General features: G+C 33.0%; 1 protein-coding gene across 2 annotated transcripts; it reads right to left on the bottom strand.

Moving 5' to 3' along the window:
- Positions 1-805: 805 nt before the first annotated feature.
- Positions 806-17,711, bottom strand: LOC126743847 (glycine--tRNA ligase). Of its 2 annotated transcripts, none has more exons than XM_050451080.1 (8): positions 17,366-17,711; positions 9,087-9,961; positions 8,777-9,035; positions 1,857-2,110; positions 1,550-1,671; positions 1,333-1,497; positions 1,090-1,277; positions 806-1,030 (listed from the first exon to the last, which is right to left on the bottom strand). In XM_050451080.1, exons 1-8 carry the CDS (start codon positions 17,618-17,620, stop codon positions 923-925), a joined length of 2,226 nt encoding a protein of 741 aa, XP_050307037.1. In that variant the 5' UTR covers positions 17,621-17,711; the 3' UTR covers positions 806-922. The 2 variants fall into 2 exon arrangements, with proteins under 2 accessions (XP_050307037.1, XP_050307036.1); XM_050451079.1 differs by having other exon boundaries at positions 1,550-1,674; positions 17,366-17,710.
- Between the last annotated feature and the right edge of the window lie 10,258 nt (positions 17,712-27,969).

Below are 27,969 nucleotides of genomic sequence, written 5' to 3'. Positions count from 1 at the left end.
TATGATGTTCCTATGCTTTTTACATAAAAAAGGTGCTCTTAGTAAAAGTCGGTAAATGGTAAATATCACCGTTTTTGTGAAAATTGACGAAAAGCAAGTTATGGGATACAAAAATAAATTACCTATTATTATTAATAAACAATTAAAAAAAAAATCTGGCGTAAATAAAAAATATAATGTTTAAAAAAAGTTAAGGTAGCCACTTTATTCTGAATATTGACGTCCGTTTTGGCCTGGTTTAGTGAAGTTTAATTGGAAGGCCAGGACAGACACCCGTGTCTGTTCATAGAATATTATGGTGCTCCGATAAGGTAGATATTAAAAATGTGCATGGCGCCTAATGTGTTAAAAACTGAAAAAAAACTTTTAATATACTAATTAATAAGATCCTACTTTTGGTATTTAAATCTTAAATAATAATTGCAATGGTGTTGTAAAAGCTGATTGAAATTTATTTGTTTTGTGTATACATCACCATTTTTCATGTGTATCAAACAAAGCAATTAAAAAAACGTTTTTCAGATATTAACAAAAAGTCGACTAAAAAGAATTTAACACCCTGTATATTCAAAATAAAGCGTCTCCGGACATTCGTTTATACGAACTTTTTTACTTACAAAAATACAAGGAATCACCCCTTAAAATTGAGGTCATCCCTTGTTACACCCTGTAATTATATAAAAGCATATAAGTATATTAATTGTGTGTTTTTTGCAATGTTTTGTGCTTTTAAACCTTATCTTTCAAATCGTATAATAGATTTAGATTTCAGAGACGATATATAATTTTTTTAAATAAAAGTCAATTTGAATTTTAAAAATCAATAATTTATTAAATAAAACTTCAAAAGACCAATACAAAGCTATAAACAATATTATAAAAAAAATGCACTTTTTAATCCTTAAATATTATTAAAAAACTTTTAGTTTTTGGTCTCCTGCTGCTCAAATTTTGGATATTTACTTTCAATGTCGTTCCAGGACTGTTTACTATAAGCCAAATTATGAACTACCGTTGCTATATCACTCAACTGAAAAAATAAAAAACCATTTTAAACACATTCTTACTCGTAAAAAAAAAAGCACTCACTGGTATTCTAACTTGGGTCATAGAGTCCCTCTCTCTTAAAGAAACACTGTGTGGCTCCTTCAATGTATCGAAGTCAATAGTGATTCCATAGGGAATAGCGATTTCGTCTGTACGCGCATATCTTCGCCCGATTGAACCGGAACTATCGTCTACTTTGTGTGAAACATCCACTTTCGTTAAATCGTTGGCTAAAAAAGAACATATGTTTAAAATTTGGTTATATCAAGGCATCAAGATTCTTACATAATTGTTTGATAAAAGGTATAAACTCTGCATTAGCACTAAGAGGTAAAACACTGCACTTCAATGGAGCAACAATGGCCGGAAGTGATAAATAAGTTCTCTGCTCGTCGTTTTCTCGCTGTTTAAAGTTATGTTCGAATATCGCATACATTACTCTTCCGACCCCTAAATAAACATATTTTCATGCCAAAAATTTGTATAAAAGTTAAATATTTACCAAATGATGGTTCAATGACACTTGGAATAATTTCTTCCACATGCTCGGTTTTCTGGTAACGTTTGACACTAATATGGTCTTTTGTTAGGGTGAACTTTTGCTCCCCAACGCTCAACTCGTAACTACTAATAAAACAAAATCACAGAATGTATTATACAAGAGTTAAGGTCCATATAAAGGCCTTGATAACGACTTAATAAATAACTATAGTTTTTTTTTGAAAGAAGACAAAAGCTTTATTTTATAGTGTACCCGTAAACTAAAACATCAATCTATTGTAGACTAACTTGCTATGAAAATTTCTTACCCACTGCCTTCCAAGCCCTTCTCCAATACCTCAATGTCACTCAAACTTAAATTGGCCAAAGCATCAGTAATGATTTTAGCATCTTTTTTAAATGCCTTGCCTAAAGTTCCCTTATTAGGAGCAGCCTCGACTACGTCAACAGTTCTCGGTTGATCTAATTTTTTTTCAGCAGCCAATCGTACTCCCGTAGCTTGGGTGTGTTGCGTTAAATCATATGCTGAACGGTCTGCGCAACCTACACATTCGATCCAACCCTAAAGGAGAAATACAATAATTGTAAAGTGTTTGTAGAAATATAAATAGGTGTGGGAGTATTAAGAGGTACAATAATTGTATTATTTTGTTCCTAATTCCAAGTTATTATCGAAATAGAGAAATTAATTATAGATTGAAGATAAACTTAGCATTACTATAGCAATAAGAATTATCTAAATGGTATGATGCTAAAAAATTCTATTAGCTCGATATAAACGAGTACTATAGAGCCGACTTTTGGTCTTAAGGGGTTACGCCACCTTTGGACTTTTAAAAAATCGTTTTTTATTATTTGTTCCTTAAATGTTTGCTTACACTCCAGAAATTAATAAAAGTACAAATTTATAAGCAAATTCAAACAATTAATTTTTTTTTAACTAGAAGCCATGTTAGCTTTAGTAGCTTAAATCTTTAATCTTTGTCAGCACTAGATAAATGTCTATTCAAGTTTTGGATATCGCTTTATCGATTTTATTACAGTATTAACAGCATTATCGCAAATTGTCATTTGCAAAATTTGTGGTCAATCTTTGAAATTTTTTGAGCAATCAAAACGCGAGCTTGGTTATAAATTTGCTGTAAAATGCAAAAAATGCCCCGTGTATATTATAAATGCCATTCCACAAATCAAAAATCATGCATACGATATTCTATATAATTGGCTTAAAAGAAATGGGAAGATTTTCTGCTTTGATGGGAGTACTGCGACTTTTCATTAATTTTATGAAAAAATGAACCATGTGCTTTCTACTGCCACGAGTATAAAGAGGGAATTTTCTATGAAAAATGCTGCTGCTACTGAAAAGAAAATATGTAATAATAAAGGACAAAATGAAGGTTTGTTGGTTCACAGAGTTCTGGACGTTGTTGTCGAATCAAAATTCTGCAAAACATGTGAATTTTGGAAATCGAAATCTGATACAGTGGAGTATGCTAAATGGCCAGAGACGCATTCTGATAAATGCTCAAGTAGTCATGAAGGCTCAGCTGGTAAAATAGAAGTGGACCCTGTCGTTGAAAAAAACGATCTCAAGTACAAAAATGATATAGGAGATGGAGATAGTAAAACCTTCAAGGGTCTTCTCTATTGTCAATCGTACGAAAATGTTGAAGCTTGTAAAAAATAATGCATTGGGCACATTTCAAAACTAATGGGAAGAACTTAATCAAAACTTAAGTTAAAAATAACAAAGGGTTCAGTGGACGTAGTAAATTTACAGGAAAATTAAGCGACAAACTGTCTGTGTAATATGGTCTAGCGATTCGACATTCTAATTCGGTAAAAGATATAAGGAAAAGCATCTAGGGAACTCTTTACAATAAAATAACCACTAACAGAAAACCTCGACACGAATTTTGTCCCTATGGAGCTGAATCTTGGTGCTCGTATCAACGCACTAAGGCGACAAAGACCCTGAAAACTTACAAGCACAAATACAAGTTTACATTACCTGCGCTTCCAAATGATGTTATACCAAGCTATTAAATCTGAAAGATTTATGGAGAGAAGAATTATTGAATAGGTGCATCGGCGGTTTTACTCAAAACCTGAATGAGTGTTTCAACGCAATTATTTGGGCTCTCGCTCCGAAAACTCACTTAAGCAATAAAACCATTGTCGACGTAGCAACGAACAAGGGTGTATGCAATTTTAACGGAGGATCCAAAAGCCTAATGCAGATGATGTCATCGGTCTCACAGTAATCTCTGATTACTATGAGGCAACTGATGCACAGCGAGTCCAAAGTGCAGATAGTAGGCGTGAGTGAGTAGGAGTGATGCAGTAAAAAATGCGAGGAAGTCGTCTTTGGCGTATAGAAAAGAATATATCGGTCTGGAATTGCCAAATGATAGTATATGATGTAACATTGAGCGTTTTTCTTGAAACGCACATTTTTAAAACGGTTTCAGCCGTATCTTCCATAATTTTTACACAAAAACTTTCATAAAACAATCCTTTAAAGCCCATCGAACAATTTTCTGAAAATGTTGATTAGATCTTGTCTAATTATAATTTACGTCAACAAAATCATAAATGTAGTATTTTCTCTAAAAAAGTCTATAATACGAAAACAACTTAATATTTAAACAAATCCCTCCGACAGGTCATAGACAATATGCCATAAAATACTGTAAATGTTCTTTTCCACAGGGGAATATGAATTCAAAGAACTACACCCGGAACCAGTTGAACTTGTTTGGCAAAAAGTGCTGTTTAAAACAAGCTGTAGTGCGTTTATTGATTAACACAGAAAAAACACAATTTACACTTCAATATAAAAACAACAAAAACCATGATACAATTTCTTTCAGTAGTTTGTGTTTTATTGGAAAGAAATTGTAAATCTAGATATCATGTTATGCTCTCGAACGTGGCCATATCCCCTTAAAGCTCCATAACAACAAGAAAAGAAAAAACTTTGGGGTAAAATAGTAGTTGTAAGTTAAAGTAACTCAAGAAATTATTTGAATGTGAGCCACGAACGTTTCTAGTTTTTGCTTAATTTAGTTAAACTGCATATTACCAAGTATATGGTAATGTGAAAAGCCATTATTCCACAGGACAGAATGTTAGTAACATTTATTTGGCAGATATTTACTACATATATATGTAGAGATTTATTTAACAGACATTTGGCAACTTCTCTTTGTATGACTCTCTTAAATTCAATATCATAAATATTTACGCTTATGGTAAATATCAATAAAGTATTTGATAATCGTCATGCTTTCTTGGGCATTTTCTTCGATACAACAAATAAATTGACAGTAAATGTTAGCCGAGTCTAAAATTATGCTGGCAGTCCAATATCAGCGGGCGAACGCAGCAATTAACCGTTTCTGTCCCAACGCTGCATATATTATATGTTTTTTAAAAAGTGGGTCTGTAGTCCCAGCCGCCGTATATACGTTCAAGGTGTTATGGTCTCAATTTACCAAAGCCGAAAATATGCGTTGCTTATAAAATTTTAGACCCATTGGTGTCCCAATGCCGTAGAAATGTCCGAAAATGTTAGCTTATTGTTCCCAAAGCCGCAAAATGTTGGCACCTAACACAGGTCATGCTGTATATATTTGTTCACTTATTTTAGATATGCTATATTTTATCACTGGTGGCAACGCTGTTACATGCATAGTTCGAAGGTGAAGCTGCAGGTCGGTTGAACGATTTCACGTGTTGAGAATTCAGTTTTAAAAATAATTTTGGGCACAACAGTCGCAATCGCGCCCGTAATATGAGTAAAGCACGTGGTTCTAAGCGTAAAAGGTATGATGAGTGTGGAGACTTTTGTGGGCTATCAAAACAGGAATATGACGATATGTTGGAGATGTTAGACTCCGATGAAGAGCCATATGTCTCTAGTGGCAGTGAGTATTATCCCGATTCGGATGAAGCTGACGAGATCAATGAAGTTATATTTGATGAGGTCGAAAATAGCAATAATGAGTTATCTGACGAAGAAAATCCCGTAGTGAAGGATTTTGATGATAGAGAGACCGGCGCACACTTGGACTCCATAGAAAATAAGTCAGATGCTTTAAGTTATTTTCTTTTATTTATGGACTCAGATATAGTTGAGGTTATTGTCTCTGAAACCAACAAATATGCTTCCGAGGTTTATGCAAATAAAAATAATAAATGGCGCGAAACTAATATCAACGAATTTTACGTGTTTTTGGGTGTTATGTTCCTAGCCTCACCACATGGAAAAAATAGAGTAAAGGAAAACTGGTCAATTGATAAGTTGCTTCATACACCAATGTTTTCCGAAATAATGTCAAGGAATCGTTTCCAAGCAATCCTTGGCATGCTACACTTTTCAGATAAGGCTGAGCAAAAAGAAGGTGATTCTTTTCACAAACTGCGAACAGTGCTCAATAAAATTACAACACAGTTCCAAAAGTGCTTCACTCCACTTAAAAATCTTGCTATTGACGAGAGCTTAGTTCTTTTCAAGGGGCGTTTGAGATTTAAACAGTACATAAAGACCAAACGCCATCGTTTTGGAATAAAACTTTTTCTAATATGTGACTGCGAGACAGGATATGTATTAGGTGTTACTGTCTATACTGGAAAATCGACAGATATAACTCTGTTCCAAGATCTTGGAATATCAGGCTCAGTAGTAGCAAATCTTATGGAACCATATTTGAATAAAGGCCATAACCTGTATACAGACAACTGGTACACTAGCCTTACTTTGTGTACATACCTGCATAAACATAAGACTAAATCCTGCCGGACAGTCCGTGCTAATCGTAAAGAGATGTCCAATTTAATTCAAAAATTATCTAAAGGCGAATCTATCTCGATGTGTGCCGAAAATCTGCTTTGCGTGAAATGGAAGGATAGGCGTGATGTTATGATGCCGACTACTTTTCATGAAGATCGCATGGTAACGTTAGACAAAGTAGATTTCAAGACCAAAAAGTCCATACAAAAACGAGCGGTTGTTATAAATTACAACGAAAATATGGGTGCAATAGATCAATCAGATATGATGTTGAGCTCCACGGAATGTGTAAGAAAGACCACAAAATGGTATAAAAAGCTATTTTTCCACATGGTTTATCTGTCTCCTCTTAACGCACATGCACTCTATTTGACCCAATCTTCAGAAAAGCTGCCTCTTGCAGATTATCAACTTACCATTATAGGGGCACTTTTTGATAGGTAAGTTTGTAATAATTTTTTTTTATTGTGCACTTATTTTTTCATCTTGTTTCAGACATAAACATGAAAAAAACAGAAGTATAAACCCTTTAACCAAGAATCCTCAAAGGCTCAAAGGGCGACATTTTCCTAGTCAGTTCCTGATAAGAAAGTGAAGCGATGTGTCGTTTGTAGCTACAGAAAAGACCAGAAAAAAAGAAGCGAATCGAGATACATGTGTGCAAAATGTGGAGTCGGCCTTTGTGTAGTGCCACGTTTTGAGGCGTACCACACAAAAGAAAACTTTTAATGTTAATTTACATAACATTTTTTTTAAAGTTAGTTACATTTTTTTAAGTTGTTTCTGCTCTCTGAGTACTTTTGAAAAGAAACCGTATAAGTTTGTTAAAAAAAGCTCATTAAAAAAACGTTGTTTGGTCATTTATTTGTTTATTTATATGCGACGTATATATATAAGGCAATGGGACTCTAAGCATGGAAAAACCTTTGGGATTGAGGGACCAACATGCAAATTAAGGCCCGGGATAGAAAGGGTTAACGGCCAGCAGTTAGCGGACTATCGTTTACCAGTACGTGTGTAGTCAAAGTGAACTGAACGTCAATTATACAACCTTTAACAAATCTACTATCCTTGCTATTCTGCAGGAAATCATGGATATTCTTAAAATAAACAAAATATAAAATGGGAACCCTGTAGAACTGAATGCATTTTAAAATGTCACAAAAATAGAAATATATATTATGTATAAGACAATCAATCATTACGACTACTGCCATAATGTTCACTTTGGAAAATATATTAGAGTACCACCACTGACTTGAAAGAAAGACTTGACAATAATGTCTACAAATTATTATTGCCCAATTCTATATAATTAAAAGCCAAAATCAGTTCGACATTGTTTTAGTTTAGAAGATACAGTTTTGAAATGTTTTAACCTATAATATAATGATAATAAAATACCTAGATGGAAATTAAAAAAAAAATGAAAATCAAGGGAACAAAATTTAACTAGAGAGGATGAGACAGAATTTACACTCACTACCCATTGTGGTACAGTATTTTTTTATTATTTATAGTAGAAAGCTGTTATTTATAATTTTAGAATCTGTAATATCAAACAGAAATTGGCACTTTATTTTTTTTGGCATGAAGGTATCATTAAGAAAAGGACAAATGAAGTTGCCGTAGCTGTGCCTAAATCTTTTAAAAAGTGATAATTCTGATACATATGTTTATGGAAATAAATAAATTCTATTCATATTTGCTAAGAAAATTTATGCCCAAGAGAGTTTTAAAATGTGATATTAAAACCAAAATATATTGATAACTGAGAATTCAAAAGGAAGCCAGTGATTATTCTATTGAAAAGTAAGAAAATCTGTTGAAAAGTATGGATGAAATATTATGACGTTTTTTCCGTGAAACTCTCAGTAACTTCAGACAGTCCTTAAATGAGGATTAATTGTTTGTGTGGTTCTACCAGATACATAAGAGTAGAATTGAAAGAGTGCCAGATAGGTTTTTGTATTTTGCTGCCTTTAAGCTGGATAATAGACTAGAACATTACTAGAATACCACCAATATTGCTATTTAAATTACAATTAATAATAAAACTATAATTTTCCCACCTACCATGTAATTTTCTTTCAGAACCCTGACCATGAACATTTTGTGTTCATGGTCATTGTGTTTGAAACAGATTAGGTAATTAAAACCACATGAATTTAATTATAAAGGGAGGGAGACTTATTTATTTTATAATTTAAAAAATTTCCCTGCCATCATTTTCTGAAATTCTGCTATTCTGTGCTTGGTACCTTATTAGGATGATTTTGATATAAAAGTTAATTTAAATGGGTTACAGAATATCACATAATTCTTCAAAATATAATATCCTTGCAAAAAATTCTTTTATAAGTAACCTTTAATTATTCCAAGCCTTTTCTTATAATTATTATTAATAAACCAAGAAAAAAAGAAACTTACATAACTTGTCAAGCACTCTGCATCCCAACAATCACAGGCATAGTGAGCCATTTCATTGCCCATATGTTGCCTAAACCTCAACCTCTTGGGATCCACTCCACATTTCACCATAAATTGCTGGATTCTTGCCATAAAATAGCCAAGAGTCTCATTTGCCACTAAGCCAGTTCCTACAGCTTCACCTATGGTTCTTATCTCTGCAGCCTTGCCATCCATTTGATTGCAAGCTGAATACAGGAGAAGTTCAACATCTTTTACTCTAAAAAAGGCACTATTGTACACAAGTAAACCAAAAGTGATTAGATATTACCTATCAAACTTGGGATGGCTTTTATCAGTGGGATCACAAAAATGTTCGATTTCCGCCATAGTAAATTCCCTGACTCTAATCAATCCAGATCTGGGTGAGATTTCATTTCTAAAAGCATTTCCTATTTGGGCGGCTGCAAATGGTAATTTTCCCTGGTTGAATTCCAATAGCCTTTTGAAGTTTACAAAGATTCCTTGAGCAGTTTCAGGACGCAAAAATCCTTTAACTAATCCAGAGGGTCCAATAGAAGTTCCAAACATAAGATTAAACTCTATAGGTTCGGTGAGCTCATTTCCAGTCAAAGGGCTCTTCATATTAAACTTTTTCATGACTTCTGCCATTTCATCTTTATTCATTCCATCCAATTTAATAACAATTTCTTTACATTCCTCCCTCACTTCTGCACTAGTTTTTTTATCAGCAGCAATTTTCTCTAAATGAGCTTTAATTAGGTGATCCAACCTAAAACATTCTCCACTTTTCACATCCTTAACCATAAGGTCAGCAAATCTATCCACATGACCTGATGCCTTTAAAACTGGTTCAGGAGTTAAAATCGAACAGTCCACCTCCAACATTTGCTCTTCCAAAACAAAAAATTGCCTCCAGGCCTGAAGTAAATTTGCTTTAAAAGCACACCCCATGGGTCCGAAATCAAATTGGCCAGTAATTCCACCATATATGGCAAAAGATTGATCAAAGAAAAATCGCCTTTTAAGCAGATCTTCCATTTTGGATCTGTCAAAAGTGGAGGTTGGTGCCAGGGATAATTCTTTGTCTTCTAGGATTTTTTTGCGAGCTTTAAGTTCTGCCACTGCCTTTTTAACATCTAAGTCTGGTGCACCTTCAGACTTTAGTTTACGAACTAAGTCACCCTAAAAAAAAGGAGAGGGTTTTTATTATTATACCGTTCATTGCATTGTATCGCATATAACTTTACTTAATATTCAAAATAGTTTGTTCTTTAACATAATTTTAAGATCAACCTATAGAAGATAATGTCTCTTACTTTTATTTTTTGTTGAATGAATATTATTGGTTTGGAAAGGACTTAGGCACATTCCATTTATAATCAGTAACTTCTTTTATTTTATTTTAAGCCTGGCCTGTTTTAATAGTAGTTTATTCTGTTTATTGTAAGAGATAGTATGTTATGAATGAAATAAATATAAACCTTGAAGAGAGGGAGGAAAATTTACCCATGGAAAAACATTTGCTTCTCTAAGGATTTAATGGCTAATCAATTAAAAATAATACTTTTAATTGAATAATAAAACAAATTATTGAGGATTTCCAAAGAAATAAAGTGAAAGGAGCATTTACATCATTAATTATAGTTTATTAATTTTTTATTATTAGTTTATATCTATACTAGGTAAATATTTTATGTTTATCAAAACACTTGTATGAAAAAAAATATAGAAAAGATTTGGAATTGTTTAAAGAAATCAAAACAACTAAAGTGTATAAAATGAGATACATTAATACATAAAAATATATACATTAATGTCATTCATAAAATTACTCATAAAAAAATCTTCACTTTATTGAAGAGGTTTTAAAAACTAGAATTATACTGCAATCCATATCAAGTAATAAATTATTTTAATTATTGAACTGTGGCAATAAGATTTTAAAGACCTAGATTAGAGCAGCATTTGCATCTCCATTTGTACTGAAACTAATATACAGAACCACATCAGATATATATTTCACAAAATATCCCATAGGACAAATATTATATGATAAATAGCAGTGGATGTATTAGTCAGATGTATAAAAGGGACAGTCAGATTATTGCATTCAAGTACATGAGTCAATGTTTTTTAACATGTTGACTGCCGAAATGCCGAATAAAAATTAGTGACTTCGGCCAATTTTTTTTCTTCTTTCAAAAGTTAATTGTGGTGTTTTAGAACACTCATGAATATTTTGTTTTACAAAAAAAAAATTAATTAGAAACTTTTTGGTAATTTTTTTATGAGACTCTTTGTATGGTCATGCGGCCTCAACACCTAAAACTTAAATCAATGGCTGTGTGCAATAAATGTTGCGTCTCACTTCCACCTGCCTGAGCCTGTCATTCATCGTGAAGCAGAGTCGTATGTATTAGGCATCTTTTCTTTTTCCTCCGAATGCACAAGTTCATAATAAAACTTTATAAGCTGTGTATCGAAAAGCAATATACTTACAGTATGTTGATTTATTATGGGAAGATCGGCGAGGGCCGATCTTCCCACAATAGAGGGCCAATCTTCATCACAAAAAGTAGTACTCACTCTTGCAAATGACTTACTTGACAAACGACGTATTATTTTTACAGATAATTATTATACAAGTTTGGTTTTGGCACATGCTCTACTTGCCAGGAACACTCACTTAGTTGGCACTCTTCAATCAAATCGAATTATGTATCCACAAAACACACTGATGAGTTAGTAACCATGATAAAGAATTCCAAAAACCTGCTGTGATTGTTGACTACAACAAACATAAAAGCTACATTGATCTTTGTTGTAGCAATAAAGCATGTTTTTTTTTTTCAGATCAAATGAAGTCTTACACTACTTCATTACACAGAGGGGTGAAGTGGTACCGTAAGCTTGCTATTGAGCTTCTTATTGGCAGTACTTTGGTAAATGCACATGTATTTTGCATCAAGAAGTAGCAAATGAAAAACTATCCATCACAAAGTTCAAGCAGGAGATCATAAACAGTGTCTTAGGTCTTGATATTGAGCAACCCAGGCAAAATGTTGCTTTGGAAGAGCGTCAACCTTAGAAAATTGGAAGATGTTGGTAACAGACGTTGACGCGTTATTTGTTATCAAAAGCTCTTCATTAAGTATATCAATGGTATTCCCTCAATAGCGGCAAAAAACCAAGGGCAACCACCTCCCCCTCCTTAAAAAATCTAGTTTCTTGCTATTACCAGAACGCCCGCGGCCTGCGCTCCAAGACCAATACCTGCTTTAGTGCTGCGTCTACTTCTGGCTATGATATTATTTCCATCACAGAAACTTGGCTCCAAAATGATATACTTGATGGTGAAATCCTTCCCAACTCATACGTAATGTACCGTTCTGATAGAAGAATTGACCTTGTTGCTGCTTCAAGGGGTGGTGGTGTTTTACTGGGGATTCTGAACCACCTCTCCTCGGAAGCCCTCGACCTCTCTGCGATCAGCCAAGAAATACCGGAAATCGATCTGGTAGGATGTAAAGTCAAATTTAATCATTTCATACTGTATATTTTTGTATTGTACGTTCCTCCTTCCATCGACTCCGTGCAATTAGAACGCTTTCTCGAAGCCTTTTCCATGGTTAATGCAATCTATTCTGAACATGTGATTATCCTGGGAGACTTTAATGTCCCCACTTATATTGAACACTCGGTATCTCCCAATAGTAAACGTCAACTTCTAAGTAATTTTTTTGATTTCCTAAACTATAAGCAATTCAATAACGTGGTAAATAACAATCTTCGCTGTTTGGATTTAATCTTTGCAAGCTTTAACATCTCTGTACTTAACAGCGGTGCATCTCTTGTCCCGGAGGATACCTACCATCCTTCTTTGTCATTTGAATTCCATGCAGGCCTTATCTCTCTCAATAACCTACCCCTTAATAAATCTGAAATAAAGGAATTTAATTTTAGAAAGGCTAACTTTCCGCTTTTGTATCAGCTGCTACTAGATACTGATTGGTCGCCTATCATGGTGCAGCAGGACGTCAACTCCGCATGTGATGTTTTTTATGATATACTGAACAACACTTTCGCTAGAGCGGTACCCTTCAAGGTAAAACGTAAAAGACGTTTCCCTCCCTGGTTTTCGGCTGACATAATTCGTAATATATATAAAAAGGAAAGAGCATTTCGTGATTTTAAGATTTCCAAGTCTAAACAACATCTAGAGATATTTAGATCTCTGCGCAAGACAATTAAAGCTCTAACTGCACAAGCCTACAAAATGTACATCCATAGTATTGAGAACAAAATAACCTCCGATCCGAGTGAATTTTGGTCTTTTATTCGAAGCAAACGTAATCAGACTCAAATCCCCGGCTCAATGAAGCTTTCTAACCAATCATACAATACGCCTGACAGCATTGTGTCCGCTTTTGGAGATTATTTCAGGAGTGTATACACGAACTCACTTCCTAGCGATCATCCTGTCGTCTCTGAACCTCCCTTAACTTGCATAGACGTCGTCGCGCTCGCGGCGACCGACATTATAATGGCGAGCAAGTGTCTCAAAAGCAAAATGACCTCTGGCCCAGATCTAATTCCTAGTTTTTTAGCTAAGGACTGCTCTGTTGCACTTACAGACCCTCTGCTCCACATTTTTAATCTGATCCTTAACACAGGTATTTTTCCCAATATCTGGAAGCAAGCTAAAGTTTGCCCTATCTTTAAAAAGGGCGATGCTGGAACAATAGAGAATTACCGCCCTATATCCATTCTGTGCAATTTCTCAAAGTTATTTGAGTTGGCTCTCTATAAATTAATTTTTCCCAAGGTTAAGTCCATGCTGGCCAACGATCAACATGGCTTTGTTTCTGGCCGCTCATGTACTACAAACCTAGCATTCTTCTCTCAGTTTGTGTGCGAAGCACTTAACGATAGAAGTCAAATCGATGTTATCTACACAGACTTTCAAAAGGCTTTTGACCAGATTGACCACTTCATCCTATTAAATAAGCTTGAACGCCAGTTTGGATTCTCCGATCGCTTGATAAAGCTCCTTAACTCCTATTTAGTTGACCGCTCTCAGTTTGTAGTGGTCGAAGGCTTTAGATCTGCTTGTTTTTCACCCACCTCTGGAGTTCCTCAGGGCTCGAACTTGGGCCCCCTTCTCTTTAACGTTTTCGCTAATGACTTGATCTCCACCCTCAATTGCTCTCGGTTAGCATATGCTGATGACCTAAAGCTTTTCCATAGGATTGACTCTATAGCAGATTGTGGTCTACTGCAAGAGAACATGAATGCTGTACACCATTGGTGCACTTTGAATCGGCTTAACCTTAATGTTTCCAAGTGTAATGTGGCCAGCTACTTTCGTATCAAAAGTCCAATTACCTTTAATTACTCAGTTAATGGAGAGTCTCTGGCAAGGTCTACCTGTTTCAAGGATCTTGGAGTCACCTTTGACCAAAAATTTTCTTTTATCCCTCACATCGAAGATACTGTTTCTAGAGCTACTCGCATGCTAGGCTTTATTATTAGAAATTGCAAACTTTTTTTGAACACTGCCACTGCCAAAACGCTCTACTATGCATTTGTTAGATCCAGGCTGGACTACTGCTCCCTCGTTTGGTCTCCCATTTACAACCAGCACATTCACCTATTAGAATCAGTCCAACGGCGATTCCTTAAATGTTTGGCATTTAAGGATGATGGAGTCTATCCTCCAAGGGGTTTTGACCATAACCTGCTGCTCTCTAGATATACTGAACGGTCACTTGCGAAGAGGAGAGAGATGCATTCGGTGAAATTCTTGTTTAATTTACTTAACCATAAAATTGACTGCCCATCCCTTTTGCAAAGGATTTGCTTTCATATACCACGCCTAGGATCCAGACAGTGTCCAGTTTTTAACTTGGACACAGCCAGGTCCAACATTCTGTACCAGAGTCCTATTCACTTTATGTGTCAAAACTTTAACACTATTGCTGATTCTTGTGACATTCACCATGATGATTTGGCACTTATCTTGAATCACCTGCGTATGGTTGGTGGGGGAGGCTAGGTTATTTAGTCTTTGGTTATTTAGTTTTTAGCTTGAATACATTTATTTACTAATTTTTTTTTTTTTTTTTTGGTCTTTTGATTTAAATTAATTCTTGATTCTTATCCTAATTTAGTGTTGATTTTTTATTATTTATTTTCTCAAGTTCACTACTTTTTTTTTTTTTTTTTATTATATAGCAATTCTTTTGTAGTTCTTTTATAGTTTAGTTGCATGAATCTAATACAATTCATGCATTCGTACATTTATATATTTAATTGATTTTCCTGTAACTGGGTATATGTAACCTGTTGGAAATAAAGCTTATTATTATTATTATTATTAAAAGCTTCAAAGAGAATCTGGACGCTTTATTCAGGTACTTAACTGTACCAAATAATTTTTAAATGTTTGAATTTGGATGTATTTCATTTATTTTTTTAGCTTTCTTGCTTTTATGCTGTATTTTAATCACTAAAAATGTTTATTTTCTGTACATTTTGATTTTATGAATGACTTATTTTTGAAACCATGAAGATCCACTTTCAAATCTGAAATTCAAAACCAAAACTGGTGTCAGATAGTTACAGCCATGCTCTTTCAGTTGCATATAACTTATATAGGATTGAGACGCCAATCAAGGCTCACACGGCTATAGTACACAATTACCTCTGAGACACCACAGATATGTCACGCAGATATTATTGAAAGTAACATGAGACACCACATTTATGTCCCACGGCAGTTAACGTGTTAACAAGAGTCCAATGGCATAAAGACATGTAGAAAGATTTCTTAAGACTTGTGGATGGTTTTGAAAATGGCTGAATTGGAACATTACACCAACTTTGCAGTTGACATAACTGAACAAGTACAAGGCATAGATTTTTCACTAGGGCAGATTGATCCTATAGAGCAAAAATGTTTTTCTTTAAAGAGATTTGACATTGTGTGTATCTAACCAAAAGAAGTAAAACCAGTCTTGTTTCCCCTATTTCATTCCATTTGAGTTATTTTCTACTGGTTCAGGGACATGCAAGTGGTGCTCAGCAGATCATTTCAGTGTAAAGGAAGGCAGAATATTAGTGGACCTAAACTACTGAGATAAGATGATTTAAATACCCCATTTGTCATTGTGCACCAAAACAGTACAAACCATTAAAAAAATTCTAGAATGCTATACCATGGATTGCAAATATTCCTCAGTATCATGCTGCCAAACTTTACAACAAGCTACTGCAAGAAGTAATAGACTTAGGTGAAAATACTTATAAATTAAGAATTAAAAAAAATAATAATTTGTAGTGCCTTTTACTTCCTTCAGGAGTACTACAACTACACTCTCAGTTTGAATGCAAAATATTTATATTACAAAGTAGGTAAAAAAGAGCGACCACATATTTTTTTAACTGGTTGAATAAGTGTTAAGTGTAATTGTAATTATGAAGACTTATTTAAGATCTGAAAGATTGTTCCCAGTTTGTTGAATTCAATAGGTTTAAGTCAAACTGAGTAGTGCCCCTTAAGGAAGCAATCATGCCCCATTAATTTTGTCTATATTTAACTTATTATGTCAATGATATCACTGATACCGTTATGTCTGAGTGTCTTTAGCACATGTTTATGTTTTAGCACAGTGGTGTATAATAAATAAAATACCTCTGAACATTAAAAAGTGCAAGAATATGTCATCTCAAATATTCACAATGAAATTAGGCACAGTTATAGGTTAGGTAATACTCCCCTAGAAAATCTCGACTCTATGAGGACTCTTCCTTGAAAAGTCTTGGTTTCATAATCAGGTCAATAAAGGAATTTAAAAGGTTGGACAGTCTTTTGTTAATATGTATAATGGCCTAATTAAGTCTAAATTACTTGGAGCTCTGGTGTGGTTCCCCAACTCTAATGTCCATATAGACAGACTAGAATATGTGCAGAGAAGGTTTTTGAAGTATCTATACTTCAAAATTGATGCAATATACCCTCCAAGCTTGCTCATGGTTTAAAATTTTACACAGCAATAATTATGACCTTATAATCATTAAATATTTCTATATATATAAACTCTCCATTTAATTCTCTCTTGCCTGTAGTTTACTCTAAAGTTGTGAGCCTAAAATTTTGGCTGTCAAATCAATTTTTGTAGACTTCTCTAAGTTTTATAATATGCTGTTTACCTAAGCTACCGAAGATGTCAATTTTTGTCAATTTAATGGTTTTCTATAATTACCTTCCATTTGTTAAGCATATATTGTCTTATTCTTAAGAATTTCCAGTTAGACAATGTTTGGCAAATAAATAAATATATAAACACCTGAATGGACATTTTTAAAATAGAGATTTAAAACATTTGAAAACCTTAGAATAATACAAGATTATGTTGCAGAAAGACTAGATGCAATTTAAAAAAGGTCAAAGTTTTGAAAGCCATAGGTTCGCCTTTTGTTATTTCAAACTTCTATATTATAACATAATTACTACTTTAAAATTATAACTGTATCAAAGTTACATATTCTTCACTTAAACCTATACCCACAAGTATCTAAACTTACTTGCTCTTTAACACTAGCCCGAAGAGGTGCTAAAATCTGTTCGTTCTGTGGATCAGCCATCGTATCAAAATACAGATTCAACTTGATCTTTCTGTGCTGCTTGTTTTTACCCCAATCCTTCTTCTGATCGTACTTTTGGGGCCGAAAACTGCTAGTCGAAAAGTGAAATACACCGGGTGCGTTGCTTTGAATTAACGGTTTGTTGACAAATTTCGATTTGGTCAATTGACGTATGGTCCAATGCAATAATTTCATTTACTTGCCACGCTGGAAATATCAATGAAAAAAATTATTATAAAAGTGATGGGGAATACTTTCACCATTTGTTGAAATTTATAACCTCACTTTTTTATTTGACACAAGCTGACGTTTTTGGTTAGGTTCTAACTTTTTTTTGCAAGTTGGCATGTACTACTGAGGCTGTAGGAAGTAGGAATGAGTTTGAGTATCGATATCCAGGCAACACGCATATATTGCAATTTAATATCAAAAGATCAAGAGACCGCTGGTGAAATGTATTAGATTTTTCAATTCTTCAAATGTATTTCAAATATATTATGATTCTATTAGTTATTGGTGGAACTGTCGACTCATTAACTTAAACATTAATTAGTAAAAAGTAAAAATAAGTAAAATAAATTTAAATATGTAATAATAATAATAATTTAACGACACCTGATGTCACTAAGTTTAAGATTTTAAAGCAAATTTAATTCGCCCATAGGGCAAAAGAATAAAGGCTTCTCCACATTTGCCAAGAAGAACGAAAACGAGAAAGAAAATCTTTGCACAATCAACGGTAACAAAACGCCAATAATAAGGATTTTCGTGTTATCTAGGGAGTTTTTTTTATTCTTTGTGAAAAATAAACACTTTTCGGTTTTTTAAACTTTTATTTATTTATTCTTTTAAGTATTTCAACATACTGTAGAGCTACTCGAAAGTAATATTAGATAATACAAAATACTAGATAGTATCAAAATAATAATAACACTAAAATTATTTTAAAAAATGTATCAAGATAAAGCCTGAATCTTAACACATAATCATTAACAAGGCTAAAAAACTTAACACTGTACAAGGAACGTAGGATAAAATCTAAAATTGGCCATTTTTGATAAGCCGCTAGAAAATTGATCCAAGCTAGGTCCATTAAAGAAACGCAAAGTCCTAGTGAGTAAAGAAAAAACCCATAGTTGGCTGAATGAAAAGGTAAAGGGCGCTCAACCCTTCATTGACAAGTGTTAAAAGGAATTGCTTCGAAGATAGCAAGACAATGATATAAGCCATTCAAGATCTTATAAAATGTTAATACATCAGAATTGCTGTCTGATTTGAATATACATATATAGGATTATAGTCGATGTAATAACTACAAAAAATATTAACATCAGCTTTATAAGGAAGGGACTTTAAAAATCTTTTCTGTACAGCCTTAATGCGTTTAATGTAACAATCATTATAAGGACACATGTTCAAGCACAGAACCAACCAGAGAGCAATACATTAATTTGAAACAGTAAGGTGAAGGATATACAGTATTTCTAGTGAATGAATTGAATACTATGATATATAAATGAATGCTCCTTTTAGTAATATTCAAAATGTGCGGTAAAAAAGGTAGCTTTGCATCGAAAATAACACCTAAATCTTTAACTGTATCTACTGACCTAAGTTCATTATTGTTGATTATGTACTGATCATTAATAATTTTATTAAAACGAAAATGTGTGCGACCAGACAAAAAAGTCATAGTCCAAGGCCCATGGCCGCCAAACTTCCTAACCAGATTATCATGACCAAACCTGTTTTTAAGAAAAACAGATGGGATACCATCAGAGCCAAAGGCTTAAAATCCTATCAAATTATTTTATTAATTTATTTCTTATCAATTTAATTAAATCAAGATTGTAATCGTCACAATATCTTGACCATTACCAGTAACCTCGGCTTCCATAAGAATGCTATTAGGGTATGAATCAGACCTAATTAATTGTATATTACGTATCTGTATTTCCAAAGTGAAGAAAGATCATGAGAAACTTTAATATCTATTTAATCTTTCAATATATGACCTAAAACATTTATCACGAAAAGTTTTACCTTCATTCCCAAAAGTCGAAAAATTAACATAATCCATGGGATTCCTATTATTTTTGAAATTTGTATGTGTATTTTTTACTGAACCAAATGTAAAATCTGGATGATTTAAAATAATTAATTGAAACAAACATCTCTTAAGCAAAATAGAGAGTTTGTAAAAAGTATCAATGCATTTATTATTATTTTGCTGATCAAAAACAATATCCCAATTCATAATATCAACAAAAACACAGTTTACATAGTTATAATAATAGACATCATACTTAATCACAATATATACTTCTTTTGTAAACATTATGGTGGAAGCTGGTAACAAATTTTCAGTGGCATATATGACTTCAACATCGGACAAACTTGAGAGAAACAGATTAAGAAATGTACCAAACATATGTGGCAAGTTATTCACCTACTAAAGATTAAGATAGTTACAAAAATTATATAGCACATTTGCTGACGATATAGACTCAGCCGTCTCACATCGTCCGTTCACAGAATGCATCATGCCGTATGATGCAAGTTAAAATAATACCACACAATAGAATATCACAACTAATATAAACACTCGCAAGATCCATACTTTCCGGTATAGGTACCTTTAAATATTAAGTGGATTATGATAATAGTACTTTGAACTATTTATTTATCTGTTAATATGTTAATTTTACCATTATACAGCAGATACACTACAAGTAAGAAGGAATGTGAAACTCAAAAATTAGAAGAAAACCTACTATACTTGAATGCTGTGTAATATCACTAAAAAATGTATAGGTTTTTATTTTTTTTAAAATATTTTCTTGGTATGGTGGGTTAGGTCACTTTTTCAAGAAAGGAATAAAAAATAAGGTGCCTTTTCTATATTTCAGTTCTTATTAATTATATTTCATCACAGAAAAATACAGAACTTTTGCAAAATATTTTATCTAAGTTCAAAGCAAAATTTTTAAAACGCAGTCGAAGAGAATATCTCAACCCAGAACTATGTTTGGCAATAATTATAAAACATTTGGCCCATAGAGGATCATTTCAGAATATTTCCTGCGAGTTTTAGTCTAGTGCACTCTACTGCTTCCAAAATCATTTTAGAAATATGTGAAGCTCTTTGGAAAATATTTCAGTCAATATATTTAAAAACACCAATGACTGGACTGCCATTGGTACCCAATTCTATAACGGATAGAATTTTCCAAATAATCTGGGAGCTATTGATGGGAATCATGTTAATATCCAAAGTCGTATAACAATAATGATTCCCAATATTTTAAACATTATCTCAGTATGGTTTTACCGGCATATTGTGATAAATTTACATGGGTGGACATAGGAGCCTACGGAGGCTCTGAACATGCGTTATGTCATAAATCGATTGGCAGGTTTTGTAACATTCAAAATGCAGTGTTTTTATTAGCTCCGGAAATGAGAAAGTTGAAACTTGTTCAGCTTTCTCGTTTCAAGGATTCTTTATATTTTCGTTAGCGGGAAGCCGTCGTGCATGGGTATATTTAAATAATGCTTTTTAACTTTCTGTCCGTTCTCTCCACCCTAAGTTTCTCAGCTACTCCATAGATACAACATTACCCCTATCCATTACCAAGTTCAGATCCTTCTTGTCGAATGCATTCGACATCCCGCTTAATCAAGATCATAAATTATCTATTATCAGCTTTACAATACGTGCTCAAATTCTGCATACATTTTGAATACTCGAAAGAATTTATGTTGCAAGACATCCGGACTGTGAAAAGAGTGAAATTAGGTACTATATGAAGATGATACGCCTAAAAAACCAAACCAAAGCTATAATGCGTTATTTACTAGTTTAACCATAGGATCACAACAAGAAAGGTCTATTGGCATTAGGTGGAAGAACAGATCATTTATGTTGTTTGTGTGATCTCTGTAAGCAAATGACCTGAACCTCGCCCAATTGATTATTTTGTATATTTTTTTATTATTTATTATCAATAAAAGACCTTTATTATTATTATTATTATTATAATTGTGATTATTATTGTCATTAGTGTATACATAATGATAAGTTTGTAAAAGTTAATGTTGGTGGAGTAAAGATTTTGGGAAGTCAAGAGAGTTTTGTTTTGGTCGTGGTATTTTTTGTTGGCTAATATTCTTAACAAATTTTCGCTTTTGAGAGTACTTTCAAGAAACAATTTTTCCCGTTTTTTGATAATTAAATTTAGTGGAACTATTCCAGAAAATTAAAAAGCTTGGAATTTACAATCCGTGTGATTATTTCAATAATTTAAATATTGCTTTTAATACATTTAATTATAGATTAGTTTGTACATCTATAAGGGATATTCAAAAGGAAATACATTTTACCCCATCTTATTGTACTGTGGAAGATTATCCGGTATAAATTCAAGAGCCACTTGAAATACTTTTTTACATTCATATAATATGACGATATACCCGATAATAGATATGAGGGTGAAAACGTGATTCTGGTTTGCTAATAGATTTGTCATACTATTCTTTACGAGATATTTTTGAACATTCGGTGAATGTCGAACGAGAACTTCCAGAGTAAACAGAAAATTTTCATAATAAGAGCAATAATTAAAATCAAATAAAATAATAACAAAAAAGCCGAATAATGCGATTCATAGTCAAAAATTAGTCACAAGTACCAATCGATGAGATGGCGCATCATCGTGCAGAAAAAGACAACTCCGACCTTCGAGATATTATAAAAAAGACGACAATTTTTATTAGCCAAACGCATTAAAATGCGAAATTAGGATAGACAATAACAGACTTGACAATGGAATTAATTCTTTATGGCCCTGGTATCATAGCAGCAATACTGTTAACTTCTCCAAACGTGGTTTCTTGAGATTTAATTCATTTGTGTCTTCCTTGGTTCGGCACCGGTGATTATGGTTTTTGGATCAAATTGAAAAAAAACACATTTTATCAACAAACGCCAATTTCAACCTTTACAATATTACAGAAAAGGCGACACGTTCTATTAGCCAAACACTTCAAAATGCCAAGATAGTACGCTGCAATGACACATTGCATGGAGGAATGAATTATTTATGGCCGTGAATCGTAACAGCAACAGCTTTGACTTATTCCTTCAAACGTGATTTTTTTGTAATTTGGTTCATTTCGTGCCTTCGTTCGGCACTAGTTAGCATGGTAATTTTATGAACAAAGATTTTGTCTTTCTAAACCCGTCAATCACGTCACTCAACTTATGCTTATCATTTGTGTATACACATATATCATAGACACACATACATTTAATAAATATGCAATAGCTCCTTCAATGTACCAAATGTCATGATACTTTGACTGGAAACACATGTATGAAGCTTGCATGACGGGGATCCGAAGCAAATATCCGCCATCTTCCTTGGAAAAATTGAGTTTGTTGACGTGTACTGTTGAAATATCATGTGCTATTGTATTTTTGTTTATTCATTAATTCAGGCTTGGGTTAGTTTGTTTAATCATGCTCTAGGCAATATTTTAATAATGTTTTAAGAGCATAATTTCTTGTATTTTTAAAATGGCCCTTTTTCAATATCAGGGGTAATATTTTGATTGACCTAATTCCAAGATAGAAACACATCTAGAATTCAAAATTCTAGAGTTCAAAATATTAGGGAATATTTTGAACAACAATAACAATTATTTGTCTATGCTGCAAATTGAGAATACTTTCTCAAATTTCTTTGTTAACGTGTTCTAGCAACTTCAATCCATCTGCTGATTTTAGTCATATACAAACTGCTTCTCAAAATATTCATGTTTATGAACTAAATCATGTGGATGTATTTTCACCCTCAAAAAAACTAAAAATAAGGAGACTGCAGGGTTTGACAGTGTTTCTCTTTTCTCCTACGTGGTTGTGCTTCTGTTTTCACCGAACCTTTGTCTATACTTTCAGTTTATTACTACGCCCAAGTACTTTTCTCAATGCCTGGAAACAAGTAAAAAATTTCCCTTTTTATAAATCAGGAGAAAGAAATATGGTGGAGAGCTATATCGCCCAATCCCCATCTAATCAGCATGGTTTATAAATGGTATACATTGCGAATGTCAAGTTGATGTAATCTAGACAGATTTTGCTAAGCCCTTTGATAGATTGGACCATGGAATTCTTTCCAAAAAAACTTTATAAATTGGGCTTCCAGACGCATCTAGTAGAGTTTTGCATCCCCTACTAATTAGATAGAGCGCAATTTGAGGAGTTCATTGGGTTCAGATCAGCTACCTACATTGTCTTAAGTGGTGCCCCCAAGGGAAGCAATCTTGCTCCATTTTTGTTTTTAACTTTTATCAGTGACATTTCCAGGAGTTTTTACTGTTTTTGACGACATGAAGGTTTTTCGTCTTCCTAATATTTGTCATGACTGCATGCAGCGAGAAAATAGATCTTAATAAGATTTATAAATGTTGTGAATTTAACAGACTTCCACTTAACTTTCAGGAATGTAAGAAGATGTCAATTTATTTATTCAAAGATGAAATTGACTTTGGTGGTACATAAAAAGTGATACCACGCTTCCAAATTGTGAGTTTATTTGAGACCTGGGAGTCTGTGTTAATGAGATACTATCATAAGATCTTCTTTAAAGACAAGCTTTAATTTAAGCACAACAATTGTTTTTAACCCTTTGGTAAAATCGCGCCTACTGTGTGCAGCTTTATTATGATTTTCTAATTATGCAGTGCATATTATAACAGTCTCGAATCAGTTCAACGAAAATTCTACAAATATGTTCGTTTTAAGATGGATGGTGTATACCCTGAGAGGGCATTCAGTCAACAGTTATTGCTTTTAAGGTTAAATGCATTGTTTGTTATTTGTGGTAGTTTAAAATATGCAACAATCAAATTGATTCTTTAGATCTCTTAACAGCTTTTAATTTTGCTGTTCTCTGCATCCATACAAGAAGACACAATGTATTTTATCTTAACACTTATGGCACCAATTTGTATAGTTGAAAGAAAGAGCCAATATATAAAGCATGCAACCAGTTGCAATGATGTTCAGCGCTTGATCTGTTTGGCATGAATTAAATAATTTCAAATCTGTTCTTTCAGATAGATTAAAAGTATTTAATGTTGAATTAGTTTCATATGGCACCAGTTAGTTTGTTTGATCTTCTTATTTGTTACATTACTAAATTTATTGTATTATTCGTCAATATTTCAATAATTGTTTTAATATTAAGATTTGTTGATTTTCTGTTAGACAATAAAACTTTCAATTTGAATATATATGCTAGGACAATACATATTAATTATGGGGTTCAGGGTTCAGTAACGTAGCTACACTTAAGCTAAAATGCCCCTTATTTTTTTAAGATTTATTAAATTGTCATTGTATATCATCTTTTTTACTTACGTAATATGAGACATTTCTTATTATTAGTATCGTTCTTTCACTTACACTTACTCCATGAAGTATTCACAAGTTATTTTTTAGACACACAGCAGTAGATCTTCGATCTCTTAAAGAACTAATGGTAACAAAGTGATCATCAGCTGCAGTGGTCATTCTCCTTCTGCCAGAGCCTTGTCGTCTAGTAAAAATTCCCGTCTGTAAATACCTATTCCAGGTATCTCGAACTGTAGACAGCGGAAATCTCAGAGCACGGGCGACATAACTTTTGCTACGGCCATCCTTTATTAACGCATCAATTCTACCTACGCCTGCTGAAGTTAATACCATATTGACACACAACAAATTATAATAGTGACGCTGTCAAACTTTATGTCACATTAATTGCGTCCTTAACCAACGTCGATAATTTTTAACCGAAAACTTGACATTAATTATCTAAAAATAAGCTTCAAATCAGCGTTTTAATAAAAAATTTGCAGCTCGCAGCAGATATGAGATAATGGAATGAATCAAAAATCGAAATGTTTAGAATACATCAAAGATTACAAGGAACAGTATGTAAACAGAATTATCCACCTTAATTTTCCTACAGGGTCTTTTGAAATTACGAGAAAAAACAACAGTTTGTTTTACTCCTGTATAATATAGCCTAATCAAAAAATGCTACTTTACAAAATGATTTTAAAAAATCACAACAAATGTATCTAAAAACTGATGGCAAAATCGTGAGAATCTGATAAAAAATAAAAAATTTATAAAACATCAAACTTGGCCAATATTTCAGGGTGGCGGAATTTTGTGCCGGCGAGTATATATTATTAGTATGTCAAAACCTTTTTCACTATTGTTATTGTAGTACAGAACTTCTTTAGATAATGCTGAATACTGTGGTCAGTCTGCAGTCAAATTTGATTTTATTAGGAATCCTATCGTTTAATTAAAATATCTAAAACAAACTCTTGTTCAATGAAAAATACTGCTGCTATATTTATTAGATTAAAATATAATTTTTATTTATAATAAGTAACCTTTTCGATTAGGTATTGCAATTAAATAATGCAATATTAAGATTTCTTATTAAATAAAATTTGATTTTACCGCCTAAAGTTAGCCATGCTTTCCTACCATTTTTATTTGTCATATTAGCCATGTTGCCAAGCGAGAGGTGCCACATCTGTCATGAGAATTTCTATCGGTTTACATGCAACCACCATTTTTTTTTTGACTGGGAGTTTTGAGCGCATGTTTTTTAACCCACTAGTAGCGGCTATTTTAAAAATGATCCTTTTTACCTTAGAGCACACTTTGTATTTGTGTTGGGTGACATATAAACTGAAGGGTTTTTTACTTTTTGGCACCTCAACATCGCTTTTTTCTCCATCACTGCCTAAATAGCAGTAAGCATTATTTAAAAACAATTTAATAAGGCTTTATACATTACTTTTATAGTAATAAAGTCTCCCCCACCTATATGTTTTTCCTACGCATTAGCGCGCGAAGTAGAAAGTAAATTTGAATCGCATCAGGTAGCTCACAGTAGAATAAACAATAGTAAAGTACCTCTACTCGTTTTACGATGCCGTGCACCGGATAGTTGGTACCGTCGTTATAATACACGGTTTTAACGGTTTAAATTATAATTAACCATAATAAAAAAATTGACCGAATTCTATCAAAGGTCGCCAACGGTCGTTTGATAAAAATACATTTATTGTTTTAAATGCCTTAAATTATTATTGTTGCCCACGTCGTACTTGTTGTCGATAGAGCGTATTACAATTTAGTTTTGCGAGCAGTGCCGGTCGCGGTTCCTTTTTTTTTGTTGAAATAAACCGCAAATTCAAGGGCGAAAGACAAGTTCTGTGTTGTGGTGAAGATATGACTTTTGTGTAAAATTCTGAAAGGAAAATGTCGTTGTTTAAGGACAGTAACAATAGCAATTGGGTAAGTCAATTTAAAATATACTTGAAATTAATTCTATAGGGTAAAAAGCGATACCTTCCCACGTACATACGCATCTATAATAATTGATCTTCTACTAACATAATTATTACATATTACATGACCCTGACTATCTAAACACATTGTATTATATTGCTACTACTATAAAGATTGCATCAAACAAAATAATCGTGTGTAAAATAACCTAGTGGAATGTTTTTATGTATGCGACTGGTGTGTGTTCCGCTTTAGCGGAAGTGGCCATTATGGGAAGTACCAATAGTCTTCGTTTGGAAACCTCTCAAATTGATTGAGTTATATCCGTAATGGCGAATACTATAAGTGCATTGCCTGTATTATTGGGTGTATACATATTATTTATGACTTAGGTGTAGAATTTATAGAGCAGAGATTCGAATACGTAATAGTAAGGCGTCTTAAAGTTCAATAAAGGTTTAGTCTTATCATAGATGGTCATTCAAAGGGAATTTTCTTTTGCTATTTTGGACACATAACATCCATCGTAATTACATAAATTGAGGCCGTTCTATTCTTCTTTAATAGAAGCGGATTTTTAACAGTAACTCTTCCATAAAGACTTCCATCAAATAGGAAATTTCTTATACGGTTCTACTGGCCATGCAAATTTAAAATTACTCCAGATTTCGAAATTCGAATTAATTCGAGAAGTAATTTTCCTCGAATTCTTTCCAACTGCTGTGCATTTCTAAGATCACCATGACTCTAATAAGTTTGCATTATTTTATGTTATCCCACTTTTAAAAAAATTAAATGTTTTGGCAACCAACGACTTTTTTTCCCATTGTAAGTAAAATCCACAGTTTTTAGTTCAAAATCAGAAATTAATATTTAACACCAATAATTAGATCAAATTAAAAAATTGCAGAAGAACAATTTAATAATTATTTTAAAATGTTTCATCTATTAATAATAAAAAATAATAGGCGTAAAATATGGTCTTCACTTCGCAATTTAAATATCCATACTTTAGATTCAACAAAGAAAGATTTACCTCGTGTCTTTTTGATCTTGATTCTCTCAAGTCATATTTTTTAAATTGTAAATTAGAGCTGGTATATATATAATAAAATGAATTTTTATAATAATAATCATTTTAATAGAATTAATAAATATTTCTTAGGCTAAGAGATACAATTTT

This window comes from Anthonomus grandis, chromosome 13, assembly GCF_022605725.1.
Source record: "Anthonomus grandis grandis chromosome 13, icAntGran1.3, whole genome shotgun sequence".
Taxonomy (NCBI): domain Eukaryota; kingdom Metazoa; phylum Arthropoda; class Insecta; order Coleoptera; family Curculionidae; genus Anthonomus; species Anthonomus grandis.
Note: the sequence above shows the minus strand (reverse complement) of the source record. Positions and strands in the feature narration are given on the sequence as shown.

Coding starts and splice junctions, on each gene's coding strand:
- LOC126743847 (XM_050451079.1), bottom strand. CDS start 17,620: ATGAAATTATTGCATTGGACCATACGTCAATTGACCAAATCGAAATTT. Junction 9,962..17,365: donor GGGCTAGTGTTAAAGAGCAA/GTAAGTTTAGAT, acceptor CCTTTTTTTTAG/GGTGACTTAGTTCGTAAACT. Junction 1,675..1,856: donor AAGGGCTTGGAAGGCAGTGG/GTAAGAAATTTT, acceptor TTGTTTTATTAG/TAGTTACGAGTTGAGCGTTG.